Here is a 20589-nt window from a genome sequence, read left to right as displayed (position 1 = left end):
TTAAATAAAATAACGCGCGATTAAAAAAAATTAACGGCGTTAATTAAGCATTGCGTTAATGCGGGATTAACGTGTTAACATGCCCAGCACAAATTGATATATTTATTTATTTGATACTTTCATTTACATTTTATCAATTTAAAAAAGCTGAACAAACTGATTCTGAAGGATGATTCTGTGCTGGGGATAACCCATAAGTGGATGGGGATGCTCACAAAAAAGGTCTTACTTTAAATCAGAGGTCTACAACACTGGTCCTCAAGGCCCACTAAGGCCTGGTAGACAACCATTTTTGGGCTGTTTGTCCCAATTTTGCCTCTTTTGGACCTCAGACGGCAAACGCCCGATCATCAAAAGATTTCCCTGTCCAATCACCATTTGGTCTGTGGTGTGTTACGAGCAGATTTGTCCAGATAATTCACCCCGAAAACGGGTCGTACCCAACAATTGGGAATATTGAACATTACAGAGCCGGTAATATTTCAGAGCCGATTTCTGAGGAACGCTGATGGCTTGTGTATTGTGATTGCGTGGATGGTGACATGGTACGGAAAGTAGCCAATCAGAGAGCGAGCTGGCAGGGAAACAAGGAAGTAAATAAAGTCCATGTTCATGCCATCTCCAGTCTTATTTTTTTCAGTTCTGGCTTTTTATGTTAATAATCCCAAGACCACCATCATTCCTGCGTCCAATATATCCTCTTCCTGTATTGTGTTTTCTGATTGTTACTATGATTCTTCTTAATTTTTTGCCAGTTGTTGCTATGGTTCTTCTATGTTTCGATGTTCATGCACTTATTCCATCAGATGGGACTATGTAGTAGAAATCCACAAAGCTCATTTATCCATCCTTCCTTCCTTCCTTCCATTTTTCTTGGATTTTCATCACTGCAGATGCCACACCGATTCGCCTGTCGATCTCCTGCTCCATCCTGCCCGCACTCGTGAACAAGATCCTGAGATAGTGCAGGACCAAGTTTACTCCTCAAAAAACAGGACCATTTACTCCTCAAATTTAGCTTCCATCCTCTTTCAGTGGTACCATTAGCTCAGCCATGATGACCAGAGGCAGACAAGGCCAGTCTCTGGGTGTAGGGATGTTATGACAAGGGAAATTTCAGTTGTCAGTCCAGATCAGCCAACATCTGCCCCCCCCCTCAGATAAAGAACCACTGTCTGGATCTCAGCGCTGCTTTCCATACCATTGATCACAACATTCTGTTAGAGAGGCTTGAATATTCTGGGATTAAACTTTATTGGGTTTTAACGAATTTGGCTGGTTGAAGTCATATTTATCTGATAGATTCCAGTTTGTTCATGTCAATGTTGAGTCATCCTCACACACCAGAGTAAGTCATGGAGTTACTCAGGGTTCATTTAACCTCCGTTTCCACCAACGGGTGAGGGGCAGGACACATTTTTTTGTTTTCACACATAATAACTGAGAAGGGTACCCTAATATCTGACCCAACCTGTCCTACTTTGTTGGTGTATCAATCTAACCAAACTGACCCGAAAGGGTGGAGTTTGACAAGGCTTTAGAGCCCTGACTGTCTATTACGCAACGCTGTTGTCTAATGATTACTCTGAGTTGGTCAGACAAATCCAGAGTAAACTAGACTAGTTGATGAGTGGCTTCTTGCAACAGCATCCAGCATGCATCCTTAAAAAAGCCATGCATGTTATAACCAGCATGCATTGTGATGCACAACTACAAACTGATCAACGGAGAAGAAAATCACTGGGTGGTACTACCTCTGTGGGTGTGGTCTGCTTTGACCTCAAGACACAGAACAGAACTTTCCTGTTGGCTTCGATGTAGACAAGGAAAAAAAGAACACCAGTTTTATAGACACAAGTTAGTGCTCATGTCTGTGAAATTGCTCCAGTGTTGTGTGGCGTTAATGAACGGGTTTACCTGTCTTTGAAAGCGCTGGATGTGACTGCCAGCAATAACTTCTTCAAAGTCCAGCTCTCTTTCCTCCCCACTGCCATGCGTGCAGTCCCTGCGCTCAGCCACCTTCTGGAAAAGAAATATCACCTACTTCAAACACAGATCCACAGCACAGGATTTCATTTAGATTCCTTTAAACCAAACTAAATATAAAAAAATTAAATGTACTTTTGCTGAGAACTAGCACGTATACTTTAAAAGGGCAAAACCACAACTTTTACATGGCCTGAAATTTACTCCTTTCAAACTTTTACTTCTCTACATTTACAATTTAAAATAAAAAACAAAACAAACTTCACGAATAATCATTTTATTTTTTATTATTTATAGTTTTTTTCCCCCCTCCAACTTCTCCATCCAAATTATTTTTACCTTTTTGTGGGTGCAAAGAAATTGAGTACAGTGCATGCAAGTGCTTCATTAAATCTGTTTTTAAAATGCCAAGCTCTTAGTCTCTGCAGTCCCCAAACAGATCAAATTCATTGCAAGAGCACAAGTTGTAGCTCAACCTTTGTATTCAGCTTCCAAAGTATTCCACAACTAACTTGGCAGCATGTTGGACCCACAATGACACAAACATAGGGAAGGCAGGAACAGATGAAACATATCTTGGGCCATGTCTGTCTATATCTCAAGCACTGAAGAGGGCCAAACACACAAACGCACTGGAGGGTTCAGTGGAGAACATCACATTTCAGATAGCCAGAATGTACTCTTATAACACACCCAGACATGGCTGAGACGTTACTGGAAGTGTATGTGGAGAGTGTGTGTGGTGGTGGTGGCGAACTATAGCAGTGGTTCTCCACCCAATTTTCTTCAGGACCCCCCCCATGCAAATACTAAAAAGCCATGGACCCCCTGTCCCACCTCATGCTGAAACCATAGTTGGTTTTATCATTTCAAAAGTGAGACTCTCACCATAAATACTGTAATCTGACTGAGTCCTGTCCTTCGATAAACCAAAGTTAAATTAACAACATGTAGCCTTACTTGTTTTTTCTTATCATAATGGCTCTGAATGGTCAAGGCCTTGAGGACCCCCTGTGCTCTTTGGGGGACCCCCTGGGGGTCCTGGACCTCAGGCTGGGAACCACTGAACGAGGAAGAACCAACTGTCACCATAAAGGTAGATCTTGTGTAAGAGATTTTGCAGTGGTGCAGGAAGACAGGAAGCCATCTGCGCTCTCACTGCATGATGACAAATCAAACTGTTCAGAGGTGTAAAGACGAGACAAAAAACATCTGCAATGTCTTGCACGCAGTTTTAAAAAGCCCAACATGTCTACCGCGCTAGTTTCAGATACCCTGCCAGTATAACCTGGCCAAGGGGCAGATAGAAGCTAATGACGGCATAACTCCTTATGACGCATGGAGGGCTTCCACCACAAATCCAGGTAACTGGAAATGTGCAGGAATTTTCCACGTTTACATTTAGAATTTGCCAAAAATCTGTGCTGAATTTCACATCTTTAGAAAAAGAAATGAAGGCATCTGATAAAGATTCTGCAGCAACTAGAAGAGAACGTAAAGATGGATTCTGGGGTTTTTTCTTCTGCTACCTCACGGTTGGAGTTTAAAAGGATGACCCTGACGTCACTGACAGGGCCCCAGGTTCTGTGGTCCTCCAGAACCAGATCCCCAGACTCTACTTCTCCCTCTGATCCTGCAGCCCAGATCTGACAAGAGAACACATATTGAAGTTTAGATAAATATATGTACATAATTCTTTTTGTTGCAAGATTATTCTGCTGCTCTGAATCTGAACCATCTCCAAATAACCCGCTCCTCTTCAACAACTTGCTTCTAGTGGCCGAAGAAATCAGTTTGATTTTTCCCAGATTTTGTCTTTTTCATTTTTACACCCGTTTTACTCTGTAACTTCTTGTTTATTTTGGCTCTGCAGCCCTTTATGACTGTGGCTGGACAGGAAAGGGGGTCAGACAGGGCTCCGGGGCTACTCGTGCCGAGGACTGCAAACTGGAACAAGCTCATAGGTTTATTGATGATTTTTTGACAGTTTAACTACATGGTCATTTAATGAATATTTTTAAATATTATTTGAGAAAAATAACTTAACTTAAATGACTTAAATGAGCAAGATTACAATTATTGGTATGAATGTTGGTTTTGATTAATTTTCAATTAACTGCCCAGCCCTAACTCAAGGCCCTCTTGGTACAATCATACTGCAACATGAACTCTATATGGAGAAAAACGGCTGTCTAATCCTGCATCTGGTGTAAAATGATTATATCAATGTATTCTAAAGTTAAGATTTCACCCAGCTCCATAAAGTACAGAGGAGACGAGGATGCAGCAGAAAATAACCACAAAGGACATCTCATTGACGTGGAGTTCAGCATCTCCAACTTTTCACCTGGAGGACCACCCTCACCCCCGAGCCATGACAAATCCAAACATAACCCCTCGAATAGAGTAAAATTACTGTAGAAGGATTCAGGACTCACTGTGATCGTCTGTCCAGCAGCCAGAATGCAGGAGGAGGGGATGTGGAAGGATATCTCACCAGATTCTGAATATTTCTGCTGAACCACCCAACCACCGAGCGGCTGTTCCTGGAAATGCACACAGCAGAGCCCAGCTGTAGTACTTCTTTTTATAAGAAGCACATTCATCTTTGGCCAAAAGTTGACAAAGACAGAAACAATGGATTTTAAAAATGTATTTAACAACTTAATGCCTCTAGAAGGAGAGTCACTGAGCAGAGCCTGTAGGTACAGCACGCACACACAAAAGCCTGAAATTTTGTGGGTCATCGTGCATGAAGGTTAGACATTTTTATTATTCAGTCTTACCGAGTCAGAGTTGTTCTTCAGTTTAATATATTTTCCTTCTACGCTGATCTCTGCCACATTAATAACGCCGCTCTCGGCTGAACAGCTAGACATTTTGTAGGCGGGCGAGCTTCCAGAAGCTTCCTCGTGTTTCCTTTTCTTCCCTCTCAACTTGCGGCTGCAGCGTTCTTGTGTTCCAGATACAGACGATTGCTGGGGAGGGCTGGGGGATAGCTTTAGCCTAACGGACAAAGACAAAACACTTCTAAAAAGGACAACAAGAGACAGATCCAGGAACCCTGGTACATGTTTAACACACAGCTGCAGGCAGATCCGTTTGAAGCCGTACCTCTGCTCTTCCACCTCAAGCATCTTCCTGTAGGCGTTGATCTCCAGGTCCAGAGCCAGCTTAACATCCAGAAGGTTCTCGTAGTCTTCCAGCTGGGTGGACATCTGACTCGTCATATTCAGCAGCTCTTGTTCCTTCTGACTCAGTTTCTGTTGCCAAACCTCCCGTTCCCTATCCAGGGTTCTCGCCAGCTCCTGAAGACGACTTTCCAGCATCATTTTCTGATAGGAGCAAGATTGATAAAGTAATTAACCACACATAATCAGATTTAAAAAAAAAAAAAAAAAAAGCCCCCCAGATCACTGATTTGAAAACTATTAAATGATTAAAAACGGTTGTGATGAAAAACAGCGTTTCACTATTTCTGGCTGCTGACCAGAAGCTCCTCTGTACTAAAGTTAGCATCAAGATGTTCAGATCAGCAAGTTTAGACTGTGAGCGCTGAGGGACACACAGGACACGCCGACACTAGCTCACAAATCAGTTCAAAAACAGATGATCATATCCGTTCAGACTCAACCTGAAACCGACCTGATAAAGTTTCCAATGATCTTCTCATGGCCTCAGAGAAAGGCCTCCTGTCTGGCTCAGCTTGTTAGAGCTCAATGCTGCATTCGACACCATTAATCACAACATTCTGCTACAGATGCTCGAACATGTTCTTGGGATTAAAGGAGCTGCATTAGGCTGGTTTAATTCATATTTATCAGATGTCAGTTTGTTCATGTGAAGGGCAAGTCTTCCTCATAAACCAGTGTAAGTCATGGAGTTCCTCGTGGTTCTGTACTTGGACCGATACTGTTCATCTTCACGTTATACATGCTTCTTTTAGGTAAAATAGACAGCATGGTATAAACTTACATTTCTATGTGTGATGACAGAAAAACAAGCAGGCCTACTATTACAGTCTACAGTAGGCTGGCGTAGGAAAAACGCCAGTAAATGACATGTTATAACAGCACTAATCTCTCTTATTTCATCACAGATGATACTCAGATATACTTATACTGGTACTTATATACCAGTTTGTCAGATTACAAAGATGTCCTTAAAGACAAAGACCTGGATGACTGGAACATTCCTAAAAGTTAGTCTGGAGGACTGCGTTCAGTTGAGTGGGAATAAAAAAAAAAAACTACCTTCTTTTAGTTTGCTTTCATACTGCTCTTTACTCAAGTGGACCAAAGAACCTGGATGTCATGAAGTTACAACATCTGCTCACTACGGGGCGATATTCCTAAAAATGATCACTGACCAACAAGAAAAATAAATAAGGCTCTATCGCTGCGTTTCCATTGCAGGTTTTCACAAACGAAAAGTGATATTTCTAAAACTTTGACAAAGTAAATTGGGATTTGCAGGTGTTTCCACTGAATGGTGTTTAGGACATTAGCTGTAACTCTCGTAAAATCTCGTCCCGCGAGACTCCACTGAGGAGGATGGCGATTTCCAATTCCTTCCTTCAAACTCTGCATTTCGCTGTTTGCTATCAAGGATGATGGTTATATACATTTTTTTCCTCTGTAAAAAAGATTTCCATCTCTTCCGTGCAGACATACCGCGCCATCTTCAGTTGAAATGTACTGGAAGAAGAACCTTCAGTTATCGGACCCTTCTCCATGGAACCGGTTCCCAGTTGGGCTTCAGGAAGCAGACCTGCTCTCTAATTTCATTTTTGACTAGTTTATAGTTTGCTTGGGAGGCCTTAACCATCCCTGGGGGACCTCCCATAATGCACTGTGCACCTCTCCATATTCTACTCCTTTTCTTCTTTACCTTCCATGTATACACTGCACTTCGTTTGGTTGCTTCGTGCAGACACCGTGTCGGTCATTGATCAAGTGCAGTCAAAAATCCCAACAGAAAAGCAGAATCAGTCAGATGTGGGTGGTAACTCAGCTCTGCAACCAGACTTCCAGCATAGCTATTTGGAGCAAAGAGGTTCATCATGTTTTAACTTCTTGCTAAATAACCGAGTGGACTTACATCTTTCTGGTAGTGCTGGAGCTGAGAACTGAGCGTCTCCGCCCTGAGCTTAGTGGTCTGCAGCTCCTCTCTGGTGGCTAATGCGACGTTGTTTTTCTCCAGTGCAGCCTGCTGAGCGTTCTGCAACTGAAAGGACAAAAGGATTTAGATCAGGGGTGTCAAACGTATGGCACCGGGGCCAAAACCGCCCCACTAGAGAGTCCAATCTGGCCAGTAGGATGAATTTGGTAAATATGAAAACAGAAGATATTAAGTAATATTCTAGTAAAATTAACTAATCTCTAATGTGTCCAAACATTACCACGACAGGAGGAGAACTTCTAACTTCTCCATCTTTCTGACTTAATAAAAGTGACTTCAGTTTGTATGATGAGGTGAGACAGTTCAGGTGGTCAGGATGACTACACACATGTGGAAATGTACACGTATGTACATTTAATACAACTTCTAGATCTGGAACAGCTACTCTGATCATCATGTGAAATACTGGATTTTTTTCCCTTCCAGATACCTGGAATTAAATGTTTGGTGAAACCCAGGAAACCAGTTGTGTGTATATATGCTAAGATCTCGCCGAGCCTCTGTAATTCATGCATGTAGGGTCACGTTACTGGAAATGACAAAAAACAAATCTCCAAGTTTTATGAATCAATATTGTAGTTTTTTTCCCTTTAAAAATTAAAACCAATAAGTCATATTTTTAAACCCGCCCTACTTTTTCTCCTTTGTATTAAAGAAAAATGTGGAGTTTGTTATTTCTAGGTCATTACATTACTGGTCTGACCCACCGGAGACCAGTTTGAGCTGAATGTGGAATCTGAACTAAGATGAGTTTTAGAGCAACCAGCAAAACAAAAAAAGGAGGCTCAACACATCTGGCATCCTGAACATGAAACTAATGTCTCTGCTTGAACCTTTGAGGTGAAAGTCCTTTGGAGCTCTTCTTTGTACTGCTGCAGCTTGGAGTCATGGTCCTCACGCAGCTGCTGCATCGCCTCGGCCAGTTTACTCTCAAACTCTCTTTGTCGTCCTGATTCCACCTCCACAAGACGACTTTCATGTCTGCTCCGGACCTGTAGAATCTCCTACCAACAACACAGAATATTCAAGTATGAACATCTGACACACAATACAGATTAAATGAGAGGAGAACAACTGATTAAAAAGTCTTTTAAAGCCATCGGTGCCAGCTTGGAGGTGCAGCTTTCAACATGTCCACGTTACCTGCTCACTAATGTTCCTCTGGAGGTCGAGCTGCTCTTTTAGTGTTTGTGCCTGATTCTCCATGTCTACCCTTCTTAAGATCTCAGAGCTCAGCTGGTTCTTTGTTTCTCCCAGCAGGCTCTCCATCTGGTGACAGAGTTTAATAAAACATGTTAATAACCGACACACTGAAAATGTCCTTTTAGTTGTTCAAACTAAACCTGTTCAACTTCCTGTAAACATATCTAACCAGCCAATCACGCGGCAGCATGTAGTCATGTAGCCATGGTGATGGCGACTCGCTGAAGTTCAAACTGAGCATCAGAATGAGGAAGAAAGGAGATTTAAGAGACTTTAAACGTGGCATGGTTGTTGGTCTGAGTGTTTACTGGGATTTTCTCAAACAACCATCTCCAGGGTTTACAGAGAACGGTCTGAAGAAGAGAAAATATCCAGTTGTTGATGCCAGAGCAGAATGGACAGACTGGTTGGAGATGGTAGAAAGGCAACAGGAAGTCCAATAAGCACTGGTCCCAACCAATGTCTGCAGAACATCTCTGAACACACAACCCGTCCAGCCTTGAAGCAGATGGGCTCCAGCAGCAGAAGACCACACCGAGTGCCTCCTGCCAGCCAAGACCAGGAAACTGAGGCTACGATTCAGACACACTCACCAACACTGGACAATAGAAGATGGAGAAACATTGCTGGTCTGATGAGTCTCTATTTCAGCTCCACATTCAGATGTTAGGCTCAGAATCTGCTGGAAACATCATGAAAACATGGATCCATCCTGCCTTGGATCAACACTTCAGGCTCCTGGTGGTGTAATGGTGGGGGGATATTTTCTTGGTCCACTTTGGGCCCCTTAGTACCAACGTGGCCTGGTTTAACCAGCACAGCCTACCTGAGTATTGTTGCTGACCATGTCCATCCTTTATGACCACAGTGGAGCATCTTCTGATGCTACTTCCAGCAGGATAATGCACCATGTCACAAAGCTCAGATCATCTCCACCTGCTTTCTAGAACATGACGATGAGTTCACTGGACTCCAACGGTCTCCACAGCCACCAGATCTCAGTCCAGTAGAGCAGCTTTGGGATGTGGTGGAACGGGAGATTCTCATCATGGATGCAGCCGACAAACCTGCAGCAACTGTGTGATGCTGTCATGTTAATATGGAGAAAACCTCTGAGGAAGGTTTCCACCACCTGCTTCCATCTATCACACCAAGAGTTAAAAAAGAGGTACTAGAAGGTGGTCATAAGGTGGACGGTGAGTGGATTTTTGGCCGTTACTGCATAGAACGGCCCTATCAGGAGAATATTTCATCATAACTGTACCATCCTAGAAGTGACTTCATACATTTTCCATCTGGCCCTGCAGGTCTGTCAGTTCGCTGCAGAGTTTCCTCTTCTCAGACAGCAGCGCGGTGTGCTCTGCATCCTTGGAGTTCAGGTTTGCTTCAGCTTTCCTCCATTGAGTTAATGCATTGGTCAGGTCATCCTCCTTCTTCTGATTCCTGAAAGAGGTCAGCATTATTTACAATTCCTTCAAATCACAGCACAGATAAACATGACAGTGTAGTTCTGCTCTTCAAAACTCTAAAGCAATTTCACGAATAAACAGCTCGTTTGTTCTTAATTTCTCAAAAATTATGGATTTATGCGGCGCCATTACCGCTTTAGTACCACTGTGATGCCACCTGCTGCCAATATTCTGCCTTTGACACATTTTTATTTTTTCTCATTTTATTTGGTACATCAGGATCTGTCTCACACCCCGAAAAATTCCACTTTTTCCCTCTTTTTCCCTCCCGAACCATCGTGTAAATGATGTGATGAATATGTATTACAGGCGTCCACCTGACCATTTATAGCCTCCATGTGGGCGTGGGAAGGCGTTCCCTCATGTGCACCTGCTTCAGAGTTGATGGTGATTTATAAACGGAAGCAGGCGTGGGACGTGCGTGCGCACGCTTTCATAAATCTGAAAGTAGAAGTGCGCAGCATTTCCTTTCTGTGCAGCAGACACCGCCTGTAGTTTGCTTTGCTACACAGTTTTATAAATAAGGCCCCTGGTCCTCAGAAAGACCTGCCCTGTACGTTTTAGTTCCTTCCAACTCCAGCACATGTAGTTCAGACTCAGTCAAGTTCTTAGCAAGCCTGCTAATGAGCCATTCATTACAGGTGTGTTAAAGCAATGTTTCTCTAGGAGAGGTACGTGTACACTTTGAGCAGTGGCGGCTTGTGCAGTTTTCTCTAGGGGGGGGGCTATACCAAACTCCAAAACATACATATATTCAAAAAAAGCACGCAAATAATCTAATATGGTATCACTGTATTTAAATAACTGAAAACAACAAAAGCAACATTACAGTGACATGTATAGTGCTTCATTTTTTGTACATGAATTTTGCCCTTCTATCCTGAGGAAGGTCTTGATTCTCTTCAGTGTTGAGAAGCACCTTTCAGACGTCATCCCGCAGCTTAGTCCGGGCAGTGATATGCAAATTCAGCTTTGGGCGCAGGAGAGCTGCGCCCGAGAAGCCCCTATCTCTTGCATTGAAGAGAAGCAACTGCGCATGTACAACTTACAGCAAGAGTCTATGAGTAAAGATTTTTGCACCCGGGGGAGGAAACACGTGACCAATCAGTAACTTTAAACAACGTAGATGAACACAACAAATTTACTCGCTAATTATATATTATTTATCTTGCTCATCTAAAAAAGATATACATATATTTCGAAGTATTTTATTTCATTTTTTTTTCTTGTGAGGAGTGGTGAGTGGTGGGGCGGCGCCCTAGCGCCCTCTATTGGCCAGCCGCCACTGACTGTGAGGTACTTGGAGACACTCCACGAGGTCCATGAGGTGAGTCGGTTCAGGTGGTCAGGATTACTACACACATGTGAATGTGTACACATATGTACATTGAAAATAACAGATCTGGAAGAGTTACTCTGATCATCGTGTGGAATAGGCCTGTCATGATAAGTAATAAGTCAATTAATTTCACTTTACGGAAAAATGAGCATGATGAGTTTGAAATACACATCATTTTTATATTTTTAAACGTTCTGCAAACTTAACCCTTTAAAGCCTGAAAAAAAGGGGGAGACACGTCTAATGTTTGGAACCTGAAGTTTTTTGTTTGTTTTTTCACATGGGAGCTCACCTGGTTTGAAGTTTTTCATGCTCCTCTCTCAGATTCCCGTAGTCAATCTGCAGACGGGCGCGTTCTCCGGCCTCGGCATCCAGGGACTTCCTCACATCGGCCAGCTCCTCCTCGTACAGCCGCCGCACATTGCCCATTTCACGTCTCTTCGAGTCGTCCTTCTCCTCCAGCTGCATGAGCATGAAGGACCTCTCGCTCTCCAGCTCTCGGACCCGCTGGATGTAGTTAGCTAAGCGGTCGTTCAGGTTTTGGAGTTCTTGTTTTTCTTGGACTCGGGACAGACGTGTTGGGCTGGGGCTGGATGGGGACGGGCCGGCTGCAGCGCGGCGGCTGGAGCGGCCACCGAAGGCGGCGGCCGGGGTGGAAGTGACCCAGGCCATGGTGGAGGTGGTCTGGAAAGTGTCAGGATCCACATGTAATCCAACTTTTTAAACCAAGTAATAAAAAAACAAATCAGTTCAGTCCAATCACCAGTAACCTGCTTTCATCTGGATCTCAAACAGGTTTAACCATCATCACCGGTCAGGCTCACAAAAGACTCACTTGTTCATCATTACCTGCTAATTGGCGTCGACCACATCAGAAGCCCGCAGCTGGAACCAGTGCGTGGAGACGAGATGACGCACAGAGGGCGTGAAGAGGATCAAGTCAGCGGCAACGTCGCAAACCATTTCCGACAATTATTCTCAAAATAAAAGTGTTCCAATCACCACTGTCTTTTCTTTTTTATCAACAAAGGACAACTAGTAGTAAAAAACACAACATATTTAAACAAAAATAAAATGAGAATACAAAGTCAGATCAACACATAATATAAATACACAATACTAGAGCAGCTCATTATTACTGAGATGGGATTTACACCACAAGTTAAACCTCCCACCTTCAATAAATCTGATGTTTTAAATGTATGGAAGCCCATTCCTGCCTGTTATATATATATATATATATATATATATCTGTCTGTCTAATCAAGGCTGTAATAATGTAATTTCAAATGTGAATTTTTATATACACACACACACACACACACACACACACACACACACACACACACACACACACACACACACACATATACACGCACACACATTTCAAATTCACATCAGTTTGAAACCATGCAGATGAAATATTATGAAAAAAACTTTCTTTCTTTTCCATTATCTAGTATTCCATATAATTTAATGAGCTGAACACCAGAAAACACAAACACTGATTTTCTTCCAACATGTTAGAACAACATGTTTATGAGAGTCCTCCTGAGTGGAAACAAGAACACTGATGAATGACTAAAATAGGATTTTGTTTGCAAACGACGTCCAGACCCACTTCTTTCATCTGACTTTACTTTGAAGGAACACTGTTTAACTTCCTGTTAACTGGGGCTGCTTTGACTGAAGCCGCTTCCTGCAGGACATCACCTGACAGAGATGATGAAGCAAAGCCTTGTGTTGGTGCTGGAGCTATCAAAAAACCTCTGTTAGCACAGCTTTAAGTCTGATTATTAATCCCTATTAAAATGGTGAATATTAGGTTTAGATACAACCTCAACAAAAACCTCCAATTACTGTTTGTTTTTCTGTTTAACATAAAGCTATAAAATGTTATTTAAGGCTTTTAAATCCTTTTTTCTTCTTTTTCTTTCATCTTCTTTCTTTCTTCTTTTTTAATGCTCATGAAGTATGATCACTGTATTGGTGAAAGAGGACACCAGACACCCACCTCCAATATTTTTCAATGAGTTACTTCATGTGATGCTGATCTTTTTCTTTTTTTTAAAAAAAATAAAATAGTAAACAAACACAGGGGTCCATGCTCCTCTGTTCCTTTCTGCAGGATAAACCAGACAGAAAACTGATGGATCATCACTGGCTTCCTAAATGACTGTTAATATTAACCCCTTGATGGCTGGTGTCGCAAATGTGCGATAACAGCCTATACATAGAGGCATATATATATATATATATATATATATATATATATATATATATATATATATATATTGAAAATTCATCATATTCTGTTGAGCTTTTAGAGGGTCTGAGTCTTAAGTCAGGGTTCAGTGGTAACCATTGTGACCTAAAGTCAGGCCTCAATAGGTCAGTTAATGACAATTTGCAATCATTATCTGTGTTGACTTTTTTTCCCCCAAAAGTAAGTGATTGGTTCATGATAGCTGTGCTTTCGGCGGACCACTAGCTTGCCAGACTCAAACGTCTTCTGCTCTGTGTATTCTTCCTTCAGAAAAAACCCACTACAGACCCTGGAGTGAGGAGGGTTTTTTTCTCTTCAGTGCTGCCAACCAGTGCAGCAGGACAGTTTTCCGTTTCAGCGGAAGATTGTGAAAACAAGTTGTTTTGTCCTCGCCCTGAACTTTGTAAAACTCGTTTTTACACACAGGAACAATTCAGTAGTTCCCTTCTTTGTTTATTCTTTTCCTTTTATTTACCAGTCTCCGTCGTTTAGTCTGTTATCTCTCTCACTTTGCCAAGGACAAGGGGACTCTAATCAGGACCGAGACACCAACCAGCCCTGTGACGTCACAGTTTATAGTACTACAAGATGGAGGCGCCCTTGCTACGAAAAATAAAACAGCACTACCTTTTTACTTATATATTTATATTTGTCACGTTTGTTAAAATATATTACATTTTACAGATACTGTACAGTTGTACAGTTTCTCACTGTGTCAATGAGCAATCATTCCTGGATCATGATTAGTGCGACGGTAATCAAATGTTTGGAGAAGTCGGGGATGGTTGGTTGCCTGGCTTACTACCACGGACATAATGTATCAATGCTTACGTAGTTTACGTAAATGTTCTTCTCACTCATCTTCTATGACGTACATGCAGAGAAATATATACTGTCACCCTCAAGGGTCACAGATTCTGATGGGTCACAGATTTTGGTGTAACACCAGTAAGCAGTTGGAAAAAAAAGAGGGAGACCATAAAACTAAGGCCCACCTCCACGCCAGAATCCCTGCGTTTTGACTGGACAAGAGATGTAAAGTCCGCCCTGAGCCCAGAAGTCTACTTAGCAAACTTAAAAGTTAGAACAAAGAACAACAAAACAAATCATGAAGAAATAACATTGTAAAGTTTGAACTAAAAGAAACTAAGTCTTTGTCTTGTCTGTCGGCACCTTATCTTCATTTATTCGTTTTTCATCTTAGTTTTTATGAGTTTTCATTTTTGCTCATTTCCTTAACCAGGAAGTCCCGTTGCCAAGCAACTAATGTATGCTCATTTTGTCAGCGCAAGTTCTTTTTTAAAATTTTCATTCTTTTTCGCATTTTGGGTAAACTTTGAGCAGCCAGCCCAAAGTCTGCCAACCAGAGCCAGTGAAATTAGAAGCATTTGACCACAAACAACAAACCTTTAGTGACGGATTTAAACCACTCTGGTGAAAATTACCACCTGGAGTTATTGTTTTATGGACACACAGCTTGGAAGCCCTTTCTTGCCAAGAAGATGGGGAGAGAGAGAACCGCACCTACTTTGTGGATGTCCAACTGAGACTCGGTTCTGCAACGGACCACCCCACCTCAGTCGGAGATATAAAAAAGGAATCCGGGAAGATCCACCCTTATTCCTGGTCCACCTTCATCTGATAGCTAGCCATCACTTGGATCCATATTCCTCTCACAGCAGGTGTCTTTCAAAGTAATTTATTAAACTTCTTTTTATTTAGATCGTATTGATTTCAGTCGGATAGATAAAATAATTGTCCATGTAAACGTAGCTATTCTCTCCAATTTTAGTCCTATACAAAACCATGAACTCCAAAAAGTGGTACACCAATTAAGCTCCACAACTTGTGGTCTTGCTTACCAAGTTTCTTAAAAGTGTCTTTGATTGTCTGGTAGAAGATGTGCTTAAAATTATAATTACTTCGCTGCTCTCCAGACTTTCTTCCTACATACCCCGTAGATCCTACTCTCAAAGTTAGCACTTCATATGGTGTTACTCAAGGGTATATTCTTGGCCCTCTTTTTGTTCAATCTGTGCATGTTGCCACTTGGTTGTATAATCCGTAAGCACAACATTTTGTGTCATTCCTATGCTGACGACTCACAATTATACATATCTGTTTCTGCTGACCACCTGAGTCCAATAAATTATCTCATTCAGTATATTAATTATTTAAGACACTGGATGACACTTTTTACAACTGAATGGTGATAAAACAGAAATTCTTTTAGGGGGCTCAAGGATTCTGAGGCATCAGATCTGTTCCTTACTAATGTATTTGTCTGTTAAACCCAGTGAGCATGTAAAAAACTTAGATGTGATTATGGATGCTGATCTCAACTTTTTTTATTGTTTTAATCCGCAGCATTACCCATTAAAAAAAAATCTTATGTTTTTTAATCTTTCTAGTATTGTTTATGTAGCGCTGTGCTATATTGTTGAAGCACATTGAGTTTGCGCTTATGAAATGTGCAATATGAATAAAATTTACTTGACTTGATCTTTACAACCTTATTAGCATAATGGTACCAACTGCAAAAAAATACCTTTACTTTCTTGTTTCATGATCTTCCTTTTTTTACCTAGTTTTGCTCTTCTTTTGAACTTATTTTCATGATGCATCACTATGGGTTGCATCCTCAGTTTTCTGTATCAATGAATACAAGTAGTCAGATAATTATGAACTCTCTGTTTATTTATAATTATTTCAGAAATCCATCTGAATGTCCTTCAGACTTCAGACAACTTTATTAATCCCTTTGGGAGGTTCCCTCAGAGAAACTGAAGTTGCATCACACCCCTGATAATGACTAACATCATAAACATTCATAATTGAACTTCATTTTTCCTATTCCGGAAAATCAGAAATATTTCTATAACGCAGAGGTTCCCAAACTTTTCCTGCAAGGCCCCCTTTTTATCGTCAACAATAATGTCAAGCCCCCCTGATCCCACTGCTACATGCACCTCGATGCTTACGAAGAAACATACGAAGAAATGTGCCACAGAATAGTCCATAGCTCATTGTCTGCTACTTCAATAACTATAGTTAAAACCAAGGCAGTGGAAAATATCAATTCCTCTGCGATAGTGTGAGGTGCTTTAAACCAGGCAACTATGCAATCCAATTCAAGGGAGCGAAGCTTTCGATGAGACAGAAGCTGCTTTAGTAAAACAACTCTGCTATAGTTGAGTAGTTCTTTTCTAAAGTTATCAACAGGCTTTTTATTGTGAGGAATCCCCAAGTGGTGGAGTCCCATGTTAAACTTAATATTGTCAGATGCAGATATTTTAAGACAGACAACACACAGTGGTCTGTCTTCATTACCCACCAGTGACCATTACTATTACTTGACCATTGTCTGGTCATGCCCAGGGCAAGATATGCCTCATCATATTTTATTGTCTTTTTTTTTTTTTTTTTTTTTTGGGTAGTTGAAATTTTAGTTGTTGATTCAGGATTGTTTGTCCATTAGTACTTTCAGAAATGTGTCCATATTTTGCTAGCAGTGCAAAAACTATACATTTTATTTAGCTTTGATGCCCACTGATTATGTTCTGTTGCTCCATTCATGCAGAATCCTCTACATCTGCATTACGATGCATTGTATAAACCAATTATTTCAACACCCCTAATCAGAACGAAATATGTGCACATTTTTCATACAATTCAGTTTTGTGCAATTAAAAATACTTAGTTTAAAGATCATTAATCCACATATTTGGAGATTAACAATCTTTTTAAACTAACTGAAGTACCCTTTAGGCACAATTGTAAGAAATAATGTTCCGGATCAAAAATTAAATATTGACCAAATAAATGCAGGAAGGACAGTATAAATAACCTGATCAAAGAATGCTACCTTATATTTTAGTGCAGGTAGAATGATTTGACAATGGACGGTTTAAATAACCCCATCAAAGTGTACTACTGTATAGATGTTGTACATTATGCAGGTAGGATGATTCAACAGTGTAGATTAGTGAATGTAGATATTCACATAATAATGAAACATTCAAAGCGTTTAAAGAATTTACAAGTTCTATGAACATGTGTATATAAATAAATAGAAATTAAGTACATTTCACAACGCAAAAGTCTCACAACATGCAGGCACAGCTGTGACGCCTTGACAGTATAACCCATGAATGTATGCAACCTATTTATAAAAGTAGGATGCCAGTGTAAATTACCCCATAAAAATGTGCTACCTCATACAGTAGTCCATATTTGTGCAGGTGGGATGCCTCGACAGTGTACATGACCCCATCCAAGTATGAAGATAGGATGCCTCAACAGTATATATGAAATGAAAGTTTATATTATTAGGCTTTTATGATAATGGAAACGCAAAAATACTTTAAATAAAGGCCTACGACAATACATAAAATACATATATGAAATTAAAGTTATTTATTTCACGAGGTACGACTGACTAAAGCCTCACAACACAGAGGTACAGCTGTTAAAACATGGATTTTGAGGGTTGCATGGATTTATGGGCGTGTCCTTACTGTACACTGAAATGACGTTTTCATGTTGTGTGCATGAGCAGAAGGCATAGGTAACACGTCTCGATGGGTAGGATGAAATGTTAGAACACAGGCAGCACCAAACACCAGTGTGCGTGTGGGGTGGGATCACGTGCACTTGTGGGGGAGGCCTGGGCGGGCCTGGGGGTGTGTGCAGGGGGTCTCCCTCTGTCCTTCTCCTCCTCCTCTCAATCCCCCCTAGGCATGTGGGTGGTGTGTGCCTTGTGGGGTTGGTGGCTGCTCATTGGCTGTGGTCGTTGCATGACCCGGTTGTGGGGGACGGCTGCTCCTGGCCTGTCTTGCCCTAGGGAACCTTCTGGGGAACAGGGGTGCTAAAGCCTCCAGAGGTTCACCATTCAGAGCGAAGTTTGCTTCCCTCTGGACTTACATCCCAAGACCCCTCTTCTTTCCCGCACTCTCTCTGTCTCTCTCTCTCTCTGTCTCTCTCTCTCTCTCTCTCTCTCTCTCTCTCTCTCTCTCTCTCTCACACACACACACACACACACACACACACACACACACACACACACATAGGGATTTGGGAGGCGTGCACGCCATGTGACGCACCTCTCAGTTTTAATTGCACTTAGACACCAAAACACAAGAAACACAACACACAAACAACATCTGGGGGGCATGTCATGTAGTGCATGGCGGGTGGGCCTCTGGGCTCCTGGGGCCCTTCGCTCAGGCCGCCCTGGATGACTGGTCCCTGGCTGGGCCGTGGCTGCCGATCTTGGCCCACAGGGGCCTGTGCCCCAAGACCATGGGGGGCTCTGGCTGGGGCTCTCCTCTGCCACCCTCCAGGTGGGGCTGGGGTTGTCTTCGGGGTGGAGTAGCTTGGGTTCGTGTTCCGGGGTTGCTGCTGATGGCCTGGGTCTCTTGGCTGCCCTGGTCTGTCTCTAGCCTCCGTAGAGGCGTGGTCGCATTTGCATGATCTCACTCATCTGTCCTCATCACTGATCTCTCCTGATTCCCCATCCTCTGCATGCTGACACAGTCACTGAGTTGTCCAGTGGGTTTATATACTAAGAGATAATTTTTCTTTTTTTTTCTATGAGTTTGTATCTGGTTGTTGTTGTGAGACATTTGTGGCATGTCTTTTTGTTTTGGGTATTATTTAAGAACTCTTAACCACTGATGGCTCTGTTTTTCAGTAAAAGCCGTAGGAAATTTTCTCATGTGTTTATGTACAAGTGTATCAGTTTGTTGTCTGGTGATAGTGTGGACTGAAGGGTCGTTGCCTTCTGTCTGTGGTGTTTTTGTCTCTTCTTTCTTCTTTCTGTTTTCCATTTTTGCTTCTTGTTGCTGTCTTCCTTCTTTTTCTGTCCCCTCCAGTCAGGTCCAGCAAGATTATATAGATTCCATGATTCAAAGTAAATAAATGAATAAATGAATGACTATCAAGTGGAGCCTTATACCCATAAGCTTCCCCTTGGCAAAGCAAACTTTTCTGTCTGAAAAATAGCGCAAGGGTGTCTGATGTGTTGCTAGCAAAACTGCAAACCCAGCAAAGACTTTTTCACCAAACTTCACACCACCAGAGGTGCAGCTGTTGGGACAAGTTATGTCATTTCTCACAAAATTGCCAGAAAAAGGGAGGCATTTTCTGACGGAGAGTTTATTAAGGAGTGCTTATTGGACTCTGTTGCGCTGATTTGCCAGGAGAAAAAGGACGCGTTTGAGAAAGTCTCACTCTCCCGACGTACTGTGAAGAGGCAGATTGAGGACATCGCTGGAAACTTGGGGCTTCAGCTGAAGAACAGAGCTGCAGACTTTGTTTTTCTCTGGCTTTTGATGACAGCTGCGATGTGCGTGACACCGCCCAGCTTCTTATCTTGTTACGTGGAATAACTGCAGACTTTTAGGACTTTCAGGAGTTGGCAGCAATGTAGTCAATGAAAGGGAAACCGCTGGTAATGACTTATTTACAGAGGTAAATGTATGTTGGACAAGGACTGAAATGAGATAATCTGGCAGGGGTGACAACAGATGGTTGTCCAGATTTGACTGGGAAAAATGTTGGTCTTTCAAAGAGAATGCAGGATAAAGTGACAGAAATGAACCCTGTGCAGAAATTGATATTTTTGCATTGTATTATACATCAGGAAGTGTTATGTAAGACAGTGTTAAAGATGAAGCAGGTTGTTGATGCTGTAACTGAAACAGTTAACTTCTGGCAAAGCACTTCAGGTCAGTCTCACTGCTGGACTTTTATTCCTTCCTCAAAGCAGAGAACTTTTCACACCTGTGGAGGCATGCTCAGAGGATTCTAGTCCTCTTTGGATCACCAATGGAAGAAAGTTGAGCAGAATTAAGTTCAAGTTGTCGGTTTGACCCTCTGACACAATTCTGGTTTCTCATGCGATCCCTTGTAAATATTAATTGCCCACCCCTGATCTAGCCACACTTTTTGTGACGTTGTCTGGGTATTCTCTATCACTTCAGGTTTATCCACCTCTGCTTTGTTTTTTTATGGGCTAACTATTCAGGCTGCACAAATTGAAGTTTAGATTTAATTTGTTTTAGTGGAAAACAAGGCTGCAACTGTTGCTTTATACTTAGTTTTGTACAAAATTTGATTATGATTATAGGCTGTTATTTTAAGGT

At 41.8% G+C, this 20589-nt stretch overlaps 1 protein-coding gene across 1 annotated transcript; it reads right to left on the bottom strand.

Annotated features, from left to right (window-relative positions):
* Positions 1 to 1525: 1525 nt before the first annotated feature.
* LOC121646006 (lamin-L(III)-like) lies at positions 1526 to 12122 on the bottom strand. The gene is made up of 12 exons (XM_041994854.1): positions 12028 to 12122; positions 11471 to 11862; positions 9657 to 9813; positions 8311 to 8436; positions 8001 to 8171; positions 7087 to 7212; positions 5101 to 5321; positions 4773 to 4992; positions 4425 to 4532; positions 3516 to 3632; positions 1918 to 2022; positions 1526 to 1810 (listed from the first exon to the last, which is right to left on the bottom strand). Exons 2-12 carry the CDS (start codon positions 11848 to 11850, stop codon positions 1781 to 1783), a joined length of 1761 nt encoding a protein of 586 aa, XP_041850788.1. The 5' UTR covers positions 11851 to 11862; positions 12028 to 12122; the 3' UTR covers positions 1526 to 1780.
* Positions 12123 to 20589: the final 8467 nt, after the last annotated feature.

This window comes from Melanotaenia boesemani, chromosome 1, assembly GCF_017639745.1.
Source record: "Melanotaenia boesemani isolate fMelBoe1 chromosome 1, fMelBoe1.pri, whole genome shotgun sequence".
NCBI classification, from domain to species: domain Eukaryota; kingdom Metazoa; phylum Chordata; class Actinopteri; order Atheriniformes; family Melanotaeniidae; genus Melanotaenia; species Melanotaenia boesemani.
Note: the sequence above shows the minus strand (reverse complement) of the source record. Positions and strands in the feature narration are given on the sequence as shown.